Raw genomic sequence first — 21,116 nt, 5'->3', positions numbered from 1 at the left:
ATATTACCCTACTTATTCCAAGTTACTTCGTTTCCTGAAAACTCCTATTATCTTAACACATACCCCCAAAATGCCTATAGTGCCTTTATTTCCTCTTCCTCCTATTCTGGCAGCAAGCCCTTAAAATTCCTGCACCATGAAACTCCATCTTCTCTTCTAGAAAACCTTATCTGCTGTGGCCCTCTCTCTCTGGCTAAGCCAACTTGAAAGGTGAAATCACTGCCCTCCCCCCTACGTGGGACCAGACACCCAGGGGAGTGAATCTCCCTGGCAACGTGGAATATGACTCCCGGAGAGGAATGTAGACCCGGCATCGTGGGATGGAGAACATCTTCTTGACCAAAAGGGGGATGTGAAAGGAAATGAAATAAGCTTCAGTGGCAGAGAGATTCCAAAACGAGCCGAGAGATCACTCTGGTGGGCACTCTTACGCACACTTTAGACAACCTTTTTTAGGTTCTAAAGAATTGGGGTAGCTGGTGGTGGATACCTGAAACTATTAAACTACAACCCAGAACCCATGAATCTCGAAGACAGTTGTATAAAAATGTAGCTTATGAGGGGTGACAATGGGATTGGGAATGCCATAAGGACCAAACTCCACTTTGTCTAGTTTATGGATGGATGTGTAGAAAAGTAGGGGAAGGAAACAAACAGACAAAGGTACCCAGTGTTCTTTTTTACTTCAATTGCTCTTTTTCACTCTAATTATTATTCTTGTTATTTTTGTGTGTGTGCTAATGAAGGTGTCAGGGATTGATTTAGGTGATGAATATACAACTATGTAATGGTACTGTAAACAATCGAAAGTACAATTTGTTTTGTATGACTGCGTGGTATGTGAATATATCTCAATAAAATGATGATAAAAAAAAAAAAAAAAAAGCAGATTTTGAAAACCTTATCTGCCTACCCAAGCACTGCCAATCACTCTTGCTTAAGATTATTCTAGCATAGTAGCATTTATCAAACTGTAGTGTGTAGTAATCATCTAATTACATGTTGTTTCTAGTCAATGTTTTGCTCCTTCAGAGCAGCCGTTCTATTCTATTCATCTGTGTAACCTCAGGGCCTAACACGATGCCAGGCACTCAGCACTGGCTGAATAAAGAGAAAATGGCTCCAACTGGAACCTTGTCACATTTACTTCCCATCTATTCCCAATGGGGCAGTCCCCAAACCACTAAGCATTACACATTTCAATTCAACTAAGTGACTGAAATGGGGAACTCATCCTAAATATTGTTTTTGCCTCAGCAAGGGCCACCAGGTAGAAAACATGAAGAAAACATGTATTAAAATATCTACAATACAGAAAAGCACGTGAAAACAGCCATTTACACACTGCAGCCCTAGTAATAAAGTGGGGAGTGGGAAGCGCGCGCTTCTCTCTACGAGGAACACGGAACAAAGATACTGGGAAGAGAGGAGGCAGAGAGTTCCTGCAGACAGAAGAAGACAGCATAGGCAATAACGAGAAGGCACTTGAGGAACCGCGGACTACTCAAAAGCTATTAAACAGACTGGCGCGCCTACCTGGTCTCGGCAAGTTTCCAAAGGGGCCGTTACACCCACGTGACCAAAGCAGCTATGCTTTCGCTGGCCAGAGGGTGGGTACAGTCTTCCTAGCCGAGTCCAGGCAACATACGGCAACCTGGACTCCTAGGCCCACATGGGTGTAGAGAGAGGGGCCGGACCAGCCCTTGTTTTACTGGAAGCCAGAAGGTGCACCCTCAACACAGAAGCAGCGGACGCCGGGCTAGCAATGAGCGATCTAGGCACTCGCCCGCGTCCCCGGCACTCCCTGAGGATGGGATGAGGGGTAGAGCCGAGAGTGCTCTAAAGCGTGAGGAAAAGGGAAGAGGCGCCAAGTAGGACCAACCTGAAGCCCATTCGAAGATCAACAGTTTCTTACCGAGAAATGAGAATCAGAAGTCGCAGAAACCGACGCCGCCGCCATCTTTCTCCCTGTCCAGCAGGCCTCCGCAGTTCCGGAACGGTCTGGGTTCTTGTGCTCTTCTTCAAGATTTGCGAGTCGCCCACCAGGGGCGACCCCAAGCCCAGCCCCTGATGGAAGGGGCGAGGGAGCTGGTGCCAGGTCTAGAAACCCCTGCCACACACCCCCACCAGGACGTCCAAACTCAGAGCACACGCCGACAAGGCAGCACGTCCTGACGGACGTCTTGGACAGCCAATCAAAAGAGCGGACGCCTTCTTGTAGTAGGAGAAAATCCGCCTCTTCCCCCGGTGATGTCACAAGGTAGCACGTAACTGAGTCTACCGGGAGCCGATAACACTGCGAGCTACTAGACCTCTACGAGGGGACTTTGCAAAGGGCAAACCTTCTTAAGGAAGAAACGTGGGCCAGAGTTTGTGATGTTCTCTCCGGTGGCAATTGAGTCGAATGATTGAAACAGAGTAGAAACGAATGCGAACTTCAAACACGCCATCATTTCTCTCGGGTTAAAAGCAGGAGAGAGCGTGGGCTTTGACTTGGGGACGCTTCTCCAGGTGAAGTACTTACCTTCTGGCCAATAACAAATAGGATTAGGAGGGGCTTAACGGTTCGGTCCAATAGAAGTCAAGCAAAAGAGAGAATAAAGACAGCAAACCTGTCAAGAACACTTGCCCTATTGAGCTGGGGAGCTTTCACCCAAACCTGGGACTGGCTGCTAGAAATACGTGCGACCCAAGCCTTAGGGCGGGGCGGATTTAAAGCAGATTGCGCGCGCCGAGAGCGTCGGGCTGTTATTGGCCAGCAACTTCCGCCCTTTGTGGGAGCGCCCTGCGTAGCCGGGGCGAGGAGTTGGGAGGAACGACCGAGTGACGCGGTAACCTCCGCGGCCAATCGGGGACGGGGAAGAGAGGCCGAGAAGGAAGCGGATCCGCTGCCGCGCAGCTAAGCCGCATTGAACTACCCGCTTCGTCTCCCTCCGCCGCTATCGGGACCTAAGCGGGAGAGGCTGGGAGAGCGTTGTTGGGTGGGCTGGGGCGGAAGTGGAGGCGGAGGGAGACGGCGGCGTAGCCCGCGGGGCCTGGTGCTCTCCCGGCCAGGCCTGGTGGGCTCGAGGCAGGGGAGGGGGAGGAGGAGGAGCCCGCGGCCCAGGCGGTGGCGGCGCCTGAGTCTGCCGTAGGGCTCCGCCTCGTAGCGGGCGGCGGCGGCGGCGGAGGAGGAGGAGACTGAGGAGCAGGATGGCGGCCTCGGCCCTGTACGCCTGCACCAAGTGTACCCAGCGTTATCCATTCGAGGAGCTCTCCCAGGGGCAGCAACTCTGTAAGGTCCGTGGGCGCCGGGCAGCGGACTGGCGGGGTTTCCTCTACCGTAGCCCGAGGGAGCTGGGTGTCCGCTGCACTGCAGCCCCGCTCTCTTCGGCGCTTTGGAATTGAGGGGTCTGGAGCCTTCGCCTCCCTCCCGGGGATCCCTTTATCCAAGGGCCTGTATATCAGCCGGGAAAGGGCCCTGAGAGAGAGACAGAATCCTCCCTTCTTCCAGGAGGTCCAGGAGGGGCTGGGCCCCAGCAACGTTTGGGGGTCTTAGGGGTGGGGCTGAGTGAGGCAGCCACCTGTCTATGCCGCAGAGACCCTGGGATGGAGATGTTTTCATCTCGGTGTTCTGCCTGGTCTGTCCTCTCTTTCCACCAGGAGGCAGGGGACAGTTTTTGCACTTTCTTAGTAGGAATCTGAAGCTGCAAAGCTGATGGCATCCTTCTTCCCTGTTCAGGAAAGCGAAGCGACTGGCTTGGGACAGAATGCTCTATGATTTGGAGCTCTTTCCATCCCAGTAAAGCCGGGATGCTGTCTGTGAGCAACGGTGCAAAAGAAGTAGTTTCACATTTAACCATTCCTTGAAACAGGCCCTGACAGCTTTCTTAATTTATTTGTAACATACTCCCATATCTAATAAAGACAAAGACACCTATGCCTTCCCTAAGGAATTATATTGTAATTGGACAGTTATATGATAAATCCCCCAATTGTCCACGTTAGGAGACAGGTTTTATTGATGCTTTAGATATTTGACTAAGCTGGGTAATAAGTGAGATTTGGGACTTTGAGATAGATGTTGACTAGAGTGTTGTTTTATTACAGGAATGTCGGATTGCGCATCCAATTGTAAAATGTACTTACTGCAGATCAGAATTTCAACAAGAAAGGTTTGTATATTTGAGCAGTTTTTGATTGTTAAAGACAAAGCATTGTCTCTTAGGAATACTTGGAGATGGTAATCCTGTATGTAGTAAAATATTTTTTAAAATTGTTTAGCTTCTTAAATTTTAATTTGTAAACCTTTTATACATGGTGGGAGAGAGAATATTGACAAAAACAATGGCTATATTTTACAACTAGCCTTCAGCGTACACATAAGGAAATAAGGAATAAAGTATGTAGAAAAATATACATCTTTGCTATGAAAACGTACATTTCTTAAGTTATTATAAACTGTTTTAAAATGGTTAAACGTTAGTGCTGACATGGATCTGAGGAAAGTTCTATAGTGTTAACCAGTACCTTCCTTCCAGGAATGAAGTCTAGTAACTTGTTACCAGTGGAAGAACAGCACATGCTTTTTAACAGAGCAATTCCACTTTGAGAACACACACAAGAAAATAGCCTAAAAGAAGAATAAATAATTTCTCCGTAAGGTGTGGACATCATAATAGTGGAGAATGGCCCAGTGGAAGGTTAGGAAAGGCACTGATATGTAATGCTGTACAGTGATATTCTGCGGTCAGGGCAAATGTGAAGATTTTGGAACTAAGATAGGAGATGTTAGAGTTTTTGTTTCTTTTACAAAAAATACACAATAAAAAGTCTAAAAACATCTTTCCTTAGTTGTTGGAAGAAATGTGGGTAATACTGTCCTAAAAAGATCCTTGTATTTGTATTAAAAGGAAAACTATGTAGTCTATATTAGAATAATTAATTTCTGTTGCTACAAATCTTTGACTCATCCATTTGCTTTACTTGAACATTGTGCTAACTACCTCAGAAAGCTACAGAAATTTGATCATTTATATACAATTTCCTTTTCAGCAAAACTAACACAATTTGTAAGAAGTGTGCTCAAAATGTGAAGCAATTTGGGACGGTAAGTATATTTTACATGTTTATTCTATGCTGTTGTTACTGGTCAGCGTTTTTCACATAAATATATATGCCTTTTAAACATATGTATTGTAATATTCATGACGGAGATTTTCTGTAAATAGCCTGATGAGAAGATAACAAAATTTAAAAATAATGAAATTAGTACATGATTTATATATATATTAAATTTCAGTGAATTTATGAAGCTGTTTTTCCTTCCTTTAAAGATACAAATATAGCAAATTCCAGGTGATAGAGAACCTAATTATCCATAAAACTTGCATAAAAACTTTTTCCTGCTCTTCAGAATCTTAAACTATTTTTATACAATTCACATGTTCACAATAGTCACAATACTATCCTAGCACAAGTTCTGTCTTATGTCTACATGTACATTTCAATTATCATTAGTAAATACTGGCCTTAGACTATAAAATCCTGAATTAACGTTTGATTATCAAAGAATATCAAGACATGCTTGCTATAGATTGTGTTGAATATGCTCTGTGTCTTTCTTTTTTTTTTTTTGGTAAATTGAAAATTCACCTGTAGTTTATATTCATTGCCTCATGTGTATCTGCATCTGGTGAAAAGTTAATAAATTTTTGAATAAGTGATATGGTAATTAAGCTAATCGGGATATTAAATTGGTAGAAGTTCATTCCCTCAAATTCTCTCATTCTTTGAGACTTTTTTCATGTGTAGTTTTTGTGTTAAAAAATACTATGTAAATCCTTAATACATTTCTCATGATCTTATTTAAATATTCCAAGAGTAGCAGTAGAATTTCATGGCCCTTAAAATAAATATTAGTTGACTGAATAGAAACATGAAAAATGTCATTGAAGACAACAGGGCAATATACTATGATAGGGAGACATAATTGACAGAAAACATTTTTTTTTCCTATTAGTTTCCTTAATCCCAGAAATATATCTATAACATTGTGCTTGTTTTATGCAGAAATTTATAGTTCTTTTTTTTAAATATATCAATTAAAGCAGTGTCTTATCTCTTTTTCAGCCCAAACCTTGTCAGTACTGTAACATAATTGCAGCATTTATTGGCACCAAGTGTCAACGTTGTACAAATTCAGAAAAAAAATATGGACCACCTCAGACCTGTGAACAGTGCAAACAGCAGTGTGCTTTTGATCGGAAGGAAGAAGGAAGAAGAAAGGTATGTTTTATTTATGGTAAGACATCTTCTAGAAATTAAATAAAATACCAAATGAGTTTGAAGTTGTTGTAATTAATACACTACTGAGACATGATCTGTCTTTTGGGTCCCTGAAAACGGGTGGTAGATGAAAGTGCAGGAGAAGTGAGTTTTCTCCTCGTTTGTATATTAAGTACATTCATGTTGGTCAGTTGGAATTACTATACTTCAAAAAATATTATGTACTATTCTTTTATCTCCCAATGGGCTTGAGAGAATTACTAACTGCTGTTAAATAACTCCTTTCAACTGCTCAACCTTTTGATGGTTACTTGGTATTTCTCTTATGAAAAACTACTTCATGGCACATTAACAAATGTTAATTCTAATTTACTCCTGTGCCTTTTGATTCGGGCCTCATATTTGAAACCATTGTTTGTTCTTCTTTGCCTACAGCGACTTAAATAAGCATGTGTATACATGTCATGCACTTGGCATGCCTTGCTGATCAGCCATCACACAAGTCTGTTGTCTGTCAGTTTCAGTTAATGTGGATGCTGTCTCATTGAAGGGCTTCCCCAGTCTTTCCAAAGCATGTAGGCATTGTACCCTAGTCGTAAAACATGTACCTCCAGCACTTCTTGTGTTAACATACAGAAAACAAATATTTAATTTTATTTGTAGAGGTTTAGTCTTAATAATTTTGGAAAGAAGTCTCCCTCCTCCCAATATACATATAAATCATTGAGGCTCTCCTTTTTTTCTATGAATTCACAATTTTTACAGTAGTGGGAAATATGTCATCATTTTAGTAATTATATAGTAATTGAAGAATTCTGGTTAAATTAGATTAATGCTTAGATAAAATTTATTTGCAGTATATCATCAGTTTATGCATATTTTCCTGTAGTTAAAAAGGTAACATGTTTGTCTCTTCAAAGTAAAAATGTATAAAACTAGTGGGGTGTCCACATCTCATCCTCACCAATTTTATGATCCTCCAAGCAAGCATTTTCCCAACTTTCAAAAAAGTCTAATTTTACTTCCTTTTTGCAAAGTCTGTGTGTATGTGTATGTGTGTGAAATAGAGCTGTAAGCTGAGCAGTTTTATCTTTCCTGATTTTATTTAGAATCAGTTTACAGTACTTTTAATCTAATAGAAACATTTTCTTAAAAGGTTGATGGAAAGTTATTATGCTGGCTGTGTACTTTATCATACAAGAGAGTTTTACAGAAGACAAAGGAACAAAGGAAGAGCCTGGGATCATCACATTCAAATTCATCTTCGTCTCTTACTGAGAAAGACCAGCATCATTCAAAACATCATCACCATCACCATCGTCACAGCAGTAGCCATCACAAGTAAGTACTTCAAAATCATGTTTTCTAAAATCTTCCCTGGCATTTTAATGCCATATGTTGGTGTTTAACTTCTTGCAAATACTGGCTGTGTGCTAGTCCAGTTTCCATTATGCATGGAAAGCTTCTTGAGTGACTAAGATTGTTTGACCACTTTACTCAGTATATAAAATTACAAACATGGAGTGAGTTTGGCTATTTACCATAATAACAAAAGATATGACATTTAGAGAATTAATATTTAAAATTATGAGCATATCTTGAGGTCAAAAGACAAATATATCAATTAATTAACACTTCATTGATTTACATTATCAGGAGCCTCAATATTCTCTCTTTGCCCAAAGAATTGTTAGAATTTTACTTGTAAAAATTGTATTTACCTTGCTTAATTTGTTTTATTAAAAACAAATATAAAACAGTGACGAAGTATATATTCAGTCTCTTTGAATAACAGATTATAACACAATCTTTTGTGACTATAGTAGAACCATTATAAATCTTGGAGGTCCCCAAAGTGTGAGAGATAATTTTAACTAGTGGTACTTTCTAAAACATCTAGGTAAGAACCCTATTCAAATATAAACAACTTTTGATTCTTAAAATGCTCTGAGGGAAAAAAAAAAAAAAAAAAGAGATATCTTCACTTTTTATGTGTATAGGATAAAAGGTTTTTTCAGTATCATTTTAGACTTCATGGAAAAATCAAGAACACAAAACACACAGAATTAAACCTGGGAAAAAGGGACATGTTACACTCCCATTTTCAGAAAATTTATTCTTTTCTCTAAATTTCTCTTAAGTTCTGAATAGTTATTTAAAATGTAGTTCTATTTACATTTCTGGACTCTACCCAGTTTGCCCACCATTTAGAGACACATGATGATATTTTTGAAATATGTTTGTATCATTAACAAGATTTGATTCTAAATTGTAGGCAAGCACATCATAGATTATGGGGTTTTATTGAGGCACTGCTGTTGTTTTCTTCAGTTTTGCCTGTTGCCTTTGTAGTGCTTTCTATGCGTGATAAAAATGGTAGACTGCATAATGACTTCTAATATGACTATATTAAATAAATCGTGTAGTCTTTATATCAGAGTATCTCAGGGATGAAGGAACACAGATCTCCCTTGTTTTGCCTTTGGCTTTAAGAAGAAATAAGACAAAGTAACTATATCCCCATAATAGCATCTGTCAGACTTATTACTAAGACTTTGCCAAAATGTCCCTTTTCCATTGTCTTTCACAGATAATTTTTCTTAGCATGATGTGAAAGGACACAATCAGTATGTTTATAAAGATCAAATTGTCTGTAACCTAATCTTTTGAAAGAATGACAGGTTTCAAAACTGAAGAGAAAGAAGGCACTGACTTTTTTTTTTTTCTTTTTGGTTACTCAAGAAATACAAGTTAAATGACATAATAGACCATTTGATGAGGAGGCAACCAGTTTAGTACTGTCTTTAGTTGAGTAGATTAGAACCATTAAGAGGAGCATGCATATTGTAATATATGGTGATTAGAGCAAAAAAAAACAAAACTAAGCTCAAATTGGATCCAGGAATGGCCAGTCCTCAGGAAGCTAAGATTAGAATTACAAGAGTTTCTGATAAATCATTTTTGCTGTGATTGTTCTCACACTGAGATATGTATTATGTTGTTAATCCATGTGTGATTATATGACTTGCTAATGCTTATAATGAAGTTTGTGAGTGAAACAAAAGGGCAGTTCAGTTCCTCAGTAGGGTCATCATTGATTGCCATAAGTGAAGAGTAACTCCGGTTGATATAATTACAGCTATTTCCCTAACTTGGTATTTCTTTATAACTTATTCTTAAGAACGTGGTCTGTTTTTACTTTTGCTTAAAAAACTTCCACAGCCAAAACAATGGTTAATAGTATACGCACATAAATACATATATTTATTTTTACATAGTAGCACTTAGTGCATATAAACATACATAACTCATTTAATTCTTATATCCCTATGAGATATTACATGTTATACATATTATATGCATATATATGTGTGTGTATATATATATTATGCCCATTTTATAGATGAGGGAACTGAGACTCTGGAATTTTTAATGATTTGTACAAGGTCACACAACCTAGGTCTTCCAACATCTTTTAACTATACACTGTATGCCTTCTACTTTGACAGCAGCTCAGTTAAGGTATACCATATCATATGCTTTGAGGAAATTCTACATCATACAAATACATGGTGTCTGGTACATAAGAAGTGCTCTATACAGGTTGTTGAATGAATAAACTAGGCATTCTTGAAGGACTGGCTAATGTGGAAGTAAAGCAGAAGAATGTAGCATTCACTGTGATCACAAAGTGATTATTAGTATTATGTCATAATGGAAAAGAAGTAGTATTACAGCATTAATTATAAGTTAAAGTATAATCAGTTGTTATGACAGTTTCTCAGTATTTTCAGCCTTAATTCTCCAGAATACTGACTGTGGAAAGATCTAGAGACATTGGAGAGAGTTCTTAGGAAAACTAGGAAAGAGACAAAGAAATAAGATACTTCTTGATTCAACTTGACATACTAAATCTGAACAATCTGAGTTATGCCAAAGGAAAAATCTTTGTTTAGGATTATTAGGAAGGCTGCAACCTTAAATTGGGACACAGTATCTTTTGTCTGAAATATTAAGGGCACCTATTATTATGATTACCAAACTGTATAATTTTAGAACCCTTTTGTGGTGGTTTTCATGCTTACCTACCCCAGTCTTTAGTAGGATATTAAACTGAATTATGGAAGGCCTGATTAAAAAGAAAATTCGATCTGTCTTTCTTAAAATCTTAAAATGGCTAATAGTCACTTGATTAGAATTTATCTCATTGGAATGTGATTCACTCAATATGTATTAACTCAGACTGAAGACTTGATTATGCCTTTCTCTGAACAAAAGATAATAAACATATATAATTTTATTCCATTGGGAAAGGATGCTTTTAATGCAGATGTTGACTAAGTGTTGTTTTTGGATATCATTTATGTATTTTTCAGAATCAGCAATCTCAGTCCAGAACAAGAGCAGGGACTGTGGAAACAAAGGTAAATGTGTTCATATATTTTCTTAAGTATTTGGAAATGTATTTTTTTAAATGTCACATTCCTTTAACTTTGTTACTTAGTCTTTAAAAACTCTGTGGTGCTCAGTATTTTAGGAGAACAATAACTCATCATTTGGTGCCTCTGCCCTTTTTATTCTAATTATTCTTATTAATGTTTGGTTTCAGCCATAAATCCTCTGCAGCAATTCAGAATGAAACTCCAAAGAAAAAGCCCAAATTGGAATCTAAGCCATCTAATGGAGATAGGTAAAAATGAATTCCTTTAGTGTTATGAAAATTCAACAGTTGATTGATGGCCAATTATTACTAGAGAAAAGAAAAACATGTGTTTTCTACATTGGCTTCTTTGGGTCACTTCAGACAATAAACATTAAGTTTAAAAATTTTAACTTAATTTTGACAATAAGAAAGTGGCACTGAACCATTGTTCTATTAGGGGAATAAATTTGGGTTGGAAAAAAGAAAAAAAAAACTGAATAGAGAACATTCTCTTTATCTTAGTTATCCTTCAGAGAAACACATATCTAGATGTGATATTTTAAATTGACCTGCTTGGAAAGTGTTTTTAGATTTGAAATATTGTGAGCGTGACTTTGTTTTAGTTCATTAGCCAAAAGTTTGCTGATGTTACTGTACAAATTGGCTGCCTATTGCTTTACACTAGAAGTATTGACCCCCTAAAAGCTAATACTGAATTATATTTCTGCAGGTGTATGTAATGTGTGCCATTAGTAAGGTAATTTGCCAGTTGCATCCATTTCTGTCAGGTACATATTTTTTTGCATTAGCCTTAAGGATGTTTGTGGAATTGTCTAATTTATGCAATTTGAACACCTGCTAATCTTCCTTCTACTTAATTTAACTGTGTTTTACTTTTTTCTTTTTAGTAGCTCCATAAATCAGTCAGCAGATAGTGGGGGAACAGACAATTTTGTCCTTATAAGTCAACTGAAAGAAGAAGTGATGTCACTTAAGCGTCTCTTACAGCAAAGAGACCAGACCATTTTAGAAAAAGATAAAAAGGTAAGAATATGGTTCACTGAAACCTGGTAAGATTTATTTACATCTTGACTCTTGCTTCAGAATTACAAATTTTACTAGATTTCCTTTAATGATTTGGTTATGTTTGTTGTGTATGATTTCCTATAATGATTTGAATTCCAAAAGCCCAAATTTGAATCTAATGGATATAGATAAAAGTTCTCTTTCAGAATTTTAGTTCGTAGGAATTAACTTAGAGCTAACTAGAATTGTAATAATTTTTGAACATTAATTAGTCTTCAGTAAGTATAGAATTTTTAAATAGCCTAAATTTGTCTTAATTTGCAGCTGAGATAGAATATTGTGTGAACCCTTGTGATTTAAGAAAGTAATTGAATATAGAGTTTTTGATGCACTGATCTTCTATTTATTGCAATCCAAACCAAATAACTGATGGAAAGTAATGCTACGGGAATTTCCTCTTTAGTAGTCAGTGATTAGCAATAGGTCATTTTGTAGGAAGTAAATGTACCTATTAGAACTTTATGTAACAGTTAGATCAAGAGGAATTAAATCAAATATGTTGCCTATTTAGTGAAAAGAGGAATGTTAACCATATTATAGACAGATTAAGGTTGTCTTATGCTATGAAATCAGAATAGCGTAATGATGGACAAGTATAGGGCAGTGAATAGCAGCACTGAAGTCATTTAGCCATACCTAAGTTTACATCCCAGTTCTCACATTTCTTTGTGACCTTCAGTAGAGTACTTTCACCTCTTTGGGCTTTGGTTTTCTTATTTTGAAAGCAGGAACATTATTACCATCTCATGGGATGGTTGTGATGATTAAATGAAAATACAAAGTACTTACTACAGCTCCTGGTATAGCTGTTATTAATGATGTTTGGTCATTTTTAAGAATAGGGCCTATTTTTGTACTTGTTGTATGATCCTCAGACTATCTAGTTGAAACTGTATCCAACATCTTATGCAATAAGGAGACATTAAAAACATTCCTTTTGAAATTATAAATAAGACATGATTATAAATATATTTATGAAACATCCATCTCTGAGTATCCATAGCAATGAGTGCTTCAGCCTGAGCTGGCTTTTACCTCTGGCACTCAACAACTTTTATGTTATATTCACCTGTAAGTTCATGGTTAGTGGTTTTAAATTTATTTTAATCTATTTGTATCTTTGTTTACACATACTCAGTATATGAACATTAGGATTAACACAGAAGATATAAATTGGATAGTTATGGGTACCTTATTTTTATAGTTGTTTTTGATTAACAGCAGGATTTTTTAAATTAATGAGCTTTTATGAAAATTTGTTTTATACTCAATATTTTAGAGAGACTTATTGCACAAAAGCCAGGTATATCTGCATTAACCTGAATAAAAATTCAATCAAATAGTAAATTTACTGCAAAATATTGTTGATTTCAAAACCAAGTAGTAATCAATTGTGGGATATTGGCTGTTTTTTAGATTTCTGTATTTGTATAGTTAGTCAAAAGTTTTCTGCTTTTGTTAGTGTTCCTCTTTTTTTAAAAAAAAACACTTAAGGGGATTGAAATTAGTAGTGTTTTGAGGAAAATAATAATTGTAAGCCCACTATAACTACATATTTGCAAATTTATCTTTTAAAGTAAGCCTGAAACAACCAAGTTATTTTCCTCAATCTATTTCACAAATAGTTGAGTGACTTCCAAAGTCAGACATTATACTTGATCATGGGGATACAAAGATGAGGAAATGAATGAGACGTGATCCCTGTCTTGCAGAAGTTTGCAGTCTAGAGGCAATACACAATGTAGTGAATAGAATTATTATCTTATTTGAGCTGGTGTTAGTTGGCATTTCAGAACAGGAAATCCTTTGTAATTTAGAAAATCGGTAGAGAGAGAAGTCACTTATTCTTTGAATTTGACTCAAGTAAGGGTTTTTATTCAGAAAGATAAGAATATGAGAACATGACTTCCTTTCTCCCTTGTCCTTGTGCATCTTTCAGTTTACTAGCTATTAGGTTATTACAAAAAAGAACATGCAAACCTTTAAAAGCTTACTTAATGAAAACTATCTAAAAATAACCCAAAGCTTTCTTTTGTATGCTTCTGGTAATGAAATTATATAATACCATCTTTAATTTTAGTTTAAAGTCATGAGATTTTGTACTTTCATGTTTGTCATATTTATGAAAAAATTATGTGGCCTTTTTGCTCCCTGAAACTACTGACTTAGTTTCTTATATTGATAAGACTATTCCTCTTTATACTTTCCCTGTATAAAACTTTTTCCTTTTTTCATTGAAAGATTATTTTAAACCTGAAACCAGTTTTAATGTTTACTTTGTTTATATTGAAGTGAAGCACATTTTAATTGAAGCATTTTCCAAGGTATTAACCCTGAAGATTTCCTATTGGAATATTAACTGCCAAAGTCTTTGTCTAGGGAAGCCCCTTTAAAACAAAATTTAAAAAAGGCAGTTGTACTGATGGTCAGATACTACCTAAAATATTAAAATTATATTATGGTAAAATAGATGGAATTCATCATTTCACAAAATAGAAATTCTAGATAGGATTAAAAACTCAGGAAACTACTTTATAGGGTAAAGTTTGAGTTTATTGTGAAGGAATATTAAAAATGGGTTGTGTGTGTATGTATATATATATATTTTTTTTCTCTCCCCCCTCCCCCCCCAATCCCTCAGTTAACTGAACTGAAGGCAGACTTTCAGTACCAAGAGTCAAATTTGAGAACAAAGATGAACAGTATGGAAAAAGCTCACAAAGAAACTGTGGAACAATTACAGGTAAATGACACACCTTAGGTAAACTGAGTGTTAGGTAAGGAGGGCTGAACTTGTTTAATAGCATTCACTGACTTAAACTGGTATTGCTATCTCTAGTGTATGGGGATTATGCGTATGTGTATAAATTGTGTATTTTCACCTTTGGTTCTGACTTTATAATGGTTTTTAGTTCTGATGCCATTATTGTTTGGAATCACTTGAAAGGTGATTCAGTACATTAATTCTGGAAGCTTTAACCTAAACCTCAAAATGGGGTTTTCAGAGGAGGGGATACCCTTAGAGCATGTTGAATTGATATAGGACCAAAAACAATAAATCAAATTCATGAAAACAAGATCTTTAGTAAACTGTGCAGTCATTCTTCCTATTTCCTCCCTGATACTAGGAAAGGAGGTAGGTATACAAAAGCTTACCAATTCTCAGGAACTTTGAATTAAGGAAATGTATGCTGCATGCAGTGAACAAGGCAAAAGAGAGTGCACTTTAACCTTTGTATTATGATTTGCAAAGTGCCAAATAGGATTCTGCTATATGCCATGGCAGAGAATCTCTAGTGATTCACCTGAACCTCAGAGAACTGCATAGTTTACTAACAAGGATTAAAATATGCAGAACAACTGAATGGTTTGTTGTGAAGCTAAGAGTCACCACAGTTACAAAGAAAGTGGTACCTGATACCTGGCACAGAGATGGTGAGCATCCAGCATGGGTACAAATTATGACCTTATGGAAGTCTTTTCTCACCTAGGTTTTTTAAATGTAGAAATCAGACCAGTCTAAGTTAATTACATGTTCTGATTTATACATTATACAGGATTTTTAAGGTTAAGTTTTTAAGTCTTAAAAGCATAGAAGGTGCCAACACACAGGTTTCACCTGACAGGAGAGATCAGCTTGGGAAAGAAGATATTAATACTGCCCTGTTTTTTTAATGTTACATCAAGGGCTATTTGCTGTTCCTTTCTTTTGGTTTTGTATTCTTCATACTTCTTTGCAAGTAGTGTAAATTGAATAGGATTGATAAATAGATTTAGGAGCTTCCTAAAACTAGAAGTACAGATTACATGGTCTTAAACCTGATCTTACTATTACAAAGAATTTTTATGAGGAACCTATATAGGTCCTGGCACAAAGTAGGCATTCAAATAATTTGTTGAATGAGTGATGATTAATGGAAATGCCCATCTGCCCTCTATCCTGAGAGATTGTCCATATATTTTGGGCTTCTTGTACATGAATTATGCTTTTCGTCCACCAGCAAAATTATTTTTAGGTTTATGATATTATTATTTTTACCATTCAGTTATTAATGCCGAATGATTACCTGGAACAAAATATTCTGCAGGATGATCTCTGATTTAATGAGGTATAATCAAAACTCTGGAGTAAATCCAGAATGAGATGATAGAAAAACTGTAAGCAATACTTAAATATGATTTAAACTTGGTACTTCCCACTGTTGGAAAGAGCAGATTTTTTGTTTTTTTATTTGTTTTTAATCATACTTTGTAAGTACATGGAAACCTCTCTTTGACATCATAGCCTGATTGATATCTTAAGCCCACCTCCTCTTGGAAGCTAAAATTTTATACAATACAATAGTAACTAATATTTATATAGAAGTATGACATTTTTTACATGATTTTACATATATTATCTTATTTGTTCCTTACTATAAATTATGTGTTATCCCCATTTTACAGATGAAACTGTGGTGACACAATTAGTAAGTAGTGACACTGAAACCTACAAATGCTGACTCAGGCTTACTTATACTTTCTCCTGATCTTCCCTGGCTCCTACTGCCTCAGGTTACCAGCTTTCATCTTTTTCCCCCTTTTTATCAGACCACTTCCCTATATTTTTGTGTTATGGCTAGAGATAGTCTTAGTTAGGTGCCCTCTTTTTTACTGCATCCCTTTTAGCAACCAGTGTACCAGTAAGGTTCTCTACTCAGGTCAGTAAACATGGTTAGCTATATTTCTTATCTTTATGTGATAAGAAATTAAATTCTGTAATAGAAAATTTACCTTGCTAATAGCTCTGAAAACTTACGTCTTAATGACGCTTGAGAAAAGATAATGTGGCGGTTCATTTTTTAATGATTTGGTATGTCAATATAAACATTTTTATGTAACTGTAGCTTACAGATCTGGTGGAGGTCTCTGAGGCAAATTTGCAGAAATACCCTTTTTTTATGCTTTTCATTAAGTTGTACTTTAAAATTTTCTGTTTATATTTCCAACTTTAGCCAATATTATAAATTAAGTAATATGTTACATTGTTTATAATAGTGGTACAAATTAAATAATATTATACTAAGTAATATATAATAGCTAACAACAAAAAAAAATGTAACTACCACATTGACTAGGACTGGTCAGCTCAGTAGTAAAATGATTGATCATGAGTGTGCTCACTTGATTTGTCCCCTGAGTTTCTCAAACTCTTAAGTTTTAAAGGGAAAAATATACTTTTAAATACTTGGTGGTTTTCTACATTTGAAATTGAATTCAATTTGAAATTGAAGCTCTTCATTAACACCATTTCATAACCATTGAATAAGGAAACGCTGTTAATCATGCTTTTGAACATAAAAAATGATTTGATTTGCATATATAAGATAGCACTGAGAATATTTGCATTTTTGGAGGTCATGGGTGTTAACAATGGAGAGTTAAATTGGAGACGGGGGATGGAAGCCCAAAGCCTGAAAAAGGTTTATATTTCATGAAAATGCTTTAAAATGGCATACAGAGGAGGCAGATGTTATCTGATCATACCAAGGTTAGAATTAGAGTAGAAGATGAAGGTGCTGAGATTAAGAAAGCCTGTCTAGATAAAAATGTTGAGATCTGTTAAGGAAAATGGTTTTCAATCATAAGTCAAAGGATGTCTTTTAAAGATTTGTTACCTTTAGGCCAGCACTCAAGTTCCAAACTGTTTTGAAAGCTCTCCCCTTTTTGGGTCCTTATCTTAGTGCTTGATCATTATCTTAGTTCTCACAGTTAAGAGAGCTTATAAAGGGAGAAAAGGGCAGTAAAAATATGTAAATATTCACTGACACCCCTATTCAAACATTCCTCTGCCATTAAAACTAGTGACTCATAGCACATTGGCTCAGTGACAGTGTCTTTGTCAGTGATTGATGGAAGATCTGATAATAAAGTATGAATTTGGTTCAGATCATTGGCAAAGTGAAATTCTGAATCTTAGCAAAAATATATTTCAAGTTCTCGTGAAATTGAAAACTGATGATGTGTAACTGCCCAGGTAACACACAAAGCTAGGGCCAAGAGATTATATGGCAAATAAAGGAAAGAAAATCAGAAAAGGTGGTTCTGATGGGTACTCCCAAAGAAAATTTATAAAATTAAGTTAAGAGAATCCCTTTGGCAAAGTGGTAAAGTCTTTGAATATTTTGGCAAAATTGACCTTTAATGCTTGTTCTATAAAAAAAGTAAACGTCAAATGAAAGACCTTATATAGTGTGTTGGGAAATAGTGTGCTCAATTCAATAATTGATTTATTCTTTGATCTTATGAATTATAAAATATTACTTATTTTCATAGTTTTTTCACTTGATGTTTTTAAGAAAAAGGGCCAAACATTTTTCTCCCTATTTCCTCTGAAATTTGGTCCCCTTTTATAGGTGGATTCACTTTAAGTTGCCTTTTTTGTAACCAGTGGTATCTTTGGATAATAATTATATTAATACTGACATTTACTAAGGGAGCTGATAAACCAATCTAGAGTTTTCCTTCTGTATATCCCACATTAAAGATAAATTTAAATATTACCAATTCTTTCATTTAATCTTTTAGTGTTTTAGTGAAATCCTGTTATATAAATGAAAAGAACAGTAAAAATTTAGTATTCTTCAGCATAACTCTTAATATTTCAAAGATTATTTTTAATTTTGAATGTTTTTGTCTCCCACAGGCAAAAAACAGAGAACTACTCAAACAGGTTGCAGCATTGTCAAAGGGTAAAAAGTTTGACAAAAGTGGAAGCATGCTAACATCTCCTTGAGAAAGTAATTTACACATTTACTGTTTCTGTTTAATATGTACATTTGAAAAAAATTCTGTGAAGCCCTTAAATTCTGCATGGTGGAAAAATATTTTTGCACACCAAATGAGCTGGCGTGTTTCCTATTCACTTTTGTAACTGATACACAGCATTTTTTAAGTTGTCAAAACATTCAAATAAAGCTTCAACTGGTTTGAAGTAAATTTTTGATTATTTGATATCCAGGAACTTTTTTGCCAGCAATAGTATTGAACAGTTTTAAAGGAGTGCATGAGTAGTGCTCCTTATAAAAATGCAACATGCAATAATGGTAGGGTTTTACATCAAAGCAGCAGGGTTTCTTTGTTTTGTTTTCTGTTTTACACTATGCTAATTTCAGAAAAACCGTTTTCAATTTAGAAATACAAAAGCTTTTGAACAAGGAAAATGTTGAACACTGGTTTTTTTTGGTAATTGTGTTTTTACATCAACATGAACTTAGGAGAGAATCATGGTGCTTTTATTAAATGAACTTCGGAGTATATGTAAATATGTTTTTAAAAGTTACATCATTAACATTAGTTAGTAACCTAGATTTTCATTATGATATAGGAATTAATGTTTATTGTACAGTATCCAAGGTAAAAAGTGTTTTTGTTTTGTATAAACTACTGTAGATTTTTACTTACAAGTGCCTTTTTGCCACCTAATGTTTTTATTTATAGGAATGCTGATCTTTTGTACATAAAATTTGTTTTAAAATCATGTTTAATAAATGTTTGTATATAAATGCATATGTACAGAAGCCTATTTCAAAAGGAAATCAAAATTGCTAGTAAAATGTTTGAGGTTGCATTAAAACTAACTGATAATGCATATAGACTTTAGATGACTTTCGTGGTTTGTTTCTCAGTGACAAGGGAAGCTGTTAGTCATTGATTTATGTCAAAATACTTCCCCAAAGTTTTAACTTTAAGTCACTTTTGATAGAGTAATTTTATTTTTTATGTCACATGGCTTCATGTTTATATTATGTGAGCTACATGTTTTGCTTTTTCTTTTATAAAATTTTTTTAAAATGTATATTTCTACAGTGGCCCATATTTCTGCTTTCTCTGTAACAGAAAGTGGTTAAGTTAATATTTATGTATTCCATACTTATTTTGTAGATTTAAAGCAAATCTAGAAAAAAAATTAAATAACTTTTTAATTCTATCTGTTATTATCTTTGAATAAATTGGAATCTGCTATAGGATTCAGGCACTATTAGAAAACTGTCTCAGAGTCTTTAAAACTGTCTCTAAAAGGTTAAGGTAGGGTAGAATAGACTATGTGAGGTTATTGACTAATATTCTGATGTAGTGGTTTTCAGTCTGTAATAGAATTGATCTTCCACTTAATAAATCTAAGTTAACACTGTTATTTTAAAACAATGATTTATTTTAAAGCATCAGACATTGTTAGAATACACTGGTTTGGAGTGAAAGTGTTCCTTCTCTTAAGAACTTAAGGATGAAGATAAATTTGTATCAAGTAAACTTATTAAATTATCATTGTTGAAGGTTTTCCTTTTAAACAAGCCTTGACTATGAATGTCATATCAATGATTGTCTTTCCTAAGAACACATAAGATTGTTACAATTATTTTTAATATGGCTTGTGCTTCAGTATATTATTCTTATGGTTATTTGTTATAACATGATACCACATAATTCTAGTTTGGAAATACATAACCTAGGTTAATTTTCAAATGATAGCAAAAGATTCAATCAGTCAGACTTGGAAAAATTAAACTGGTTTATTTTTATGAGATCTTCATGTAAAACTTCCTAAATTTAGTACTCTCAACCATGCTAGATACTTTCTTAACATGGAATTTAATGTTTGCAGGGTTTGAAAAGTTGATAAGATAGTATTACCTTTCTTCAAACTTATGCTTCATATTCTGATTTCTTAGCCTTTTGTCAATCCTCAGTGGTCATTATGGTTTTAAAATAAACTGTGATAGTTCTTTTTTTTTTTTTTTTTTTTTTTTTTTTGATAGTTCTCATACCTTGTTGCAGCTGCTACAAAAGACATTTGACACCTCCCCCCCTTTTTTTAGGTAACAGAGTGAAAATTGAAAATTAGTCTAAATAATTAAGCTTTGTAAATTCCAAGGCTAAAAACCTTTTAGGGGCTTCACAGTATTTAGTCCTAATTAAATATTCTGACTTTATTCCATGACCTTATTTTATAACTTAAATTTTTTGCAATTGTATAAACTAGTAGTTGAGTCCCAGCCCTGGATCTGTAGTGTATTGACATAATGAGCTAATATCCCTTAAATGTGGATCTGTAAGGAAATACTATGGTGTGCTCTATTGTGCTTTTAAGCCTGTTTTCAGCTATTAGCATTTACCAGTGAGAGCATTTTGGCTCAAGTTATTTATGTATTAACAGCCTGTGAATATTGCAGTCCTTTTTAGATTGTGTTGATTTAAATATGCATTCTGCGGTGAACCTGTTAAGCTGTTCACATGTATAGACTATGGAAATACTGTACTTGTACACATCTGACTGTTGACATTTTGTACTTTTTCTAAA

General features: G+C 35.3%; 1 protein-coding gene across 3 annotated transcripts; it reads left to right on the top strand.

Moving 5' to 3' along the window:
- The first annotated feature begins 3,117 nt into the window (after positions 1-3,117).
- Positions 3,118-20,535, top strand: FAM76B (family with sequence similarity 76 member B). 3 transcript variants are annotated; one of them, XM_037841172.1, is made up of 10 exons: positions 3,118-3,279; positions 4,090-4,154; positions 5,035-5,089; positions 6,112-6,267; positions 7,424-7,608; positions 10,644-10,691; positions 10,877-10,957; positions 11,599-11,734; positions 14,418-14,519; positions 16,223-18,455. In XM_037841172.1, exons 1-10 carry the CDS (start codon positions 3,193-3,195, stop codon positions 16,235-16,237), a joined length of 930 nt encoding a protein of 309 aa, XP_037697100.1. In that variant the 5' UTR covers positions 3,118-3,192; the 3' UTR covers positions 16,238-18,455. The 3 variants fall into 3 exon arrangements, with proteins under 3 accessions (XP_037697100.1, XP_037697098.1, XP_037697097.1); XM_037841170.1 differs by lacking the exon at positions 16,223-18,455 and adding an exon at positions 18,462-20,535 and having other exon boundaries at positions 3,119-3,279; positions 11,602-11,734; XM_037841169.1 differs by lacking the exon at positions 16,223-18,455 and adding an exon at positions 18,462-20,535 and having other exon boundaries at positions 3,120-3,279.
- The last annotated feature ends 581 nt before the right edge of the window (positions 20,536-21,116 follow it).

The sequence above is a fragment of the Choloepus didactylus genome, chromosome 6 (genome assembly GCF_015220235.1).
Source record: "Choloepus didactylus isolate mChoDid1 chromosome 6, mChoDid1.pri, whole genome shotgun sequence".
NCBI lineage: Eukaryota > Metazoa > Chordata > Mammalia > Pilosa > Megalonychidae > Choloepus > Choloepus didactylus.
Note: the sequence above shows the minus strand (reverse complement) of the source record. Positions and strands in the feature narration are given on the sequence as shown.

What these genes read in the sequence shown, in the direction of transcription:
- FAM76B (XM_037841169.1), top strand. Translation starts at nt 3,193, where the DNA reads ATGGCGGCCTCGGCCCTGTACGCCTGCACCAAGTGTACCCAGCGTTAT. An exon ending in TCAGAATTTCAACAAGAAAG is followed by an intron (nt 4,155 to 5,034) that starts GTTTGTATATTT and finishes TTTCCTTTTCAG; the next exon opens with CAAAACTAACACAATTTGTA. An exon ending in CAGGGACTGTGGAAACAAAG is followed by an intron (nt 10,692 to 10,876) that starts GTAAATGTGTTC and finishes GTTTGGTTTCAG; the next exon opens with CCATAAATCCTCTGCAGCAA.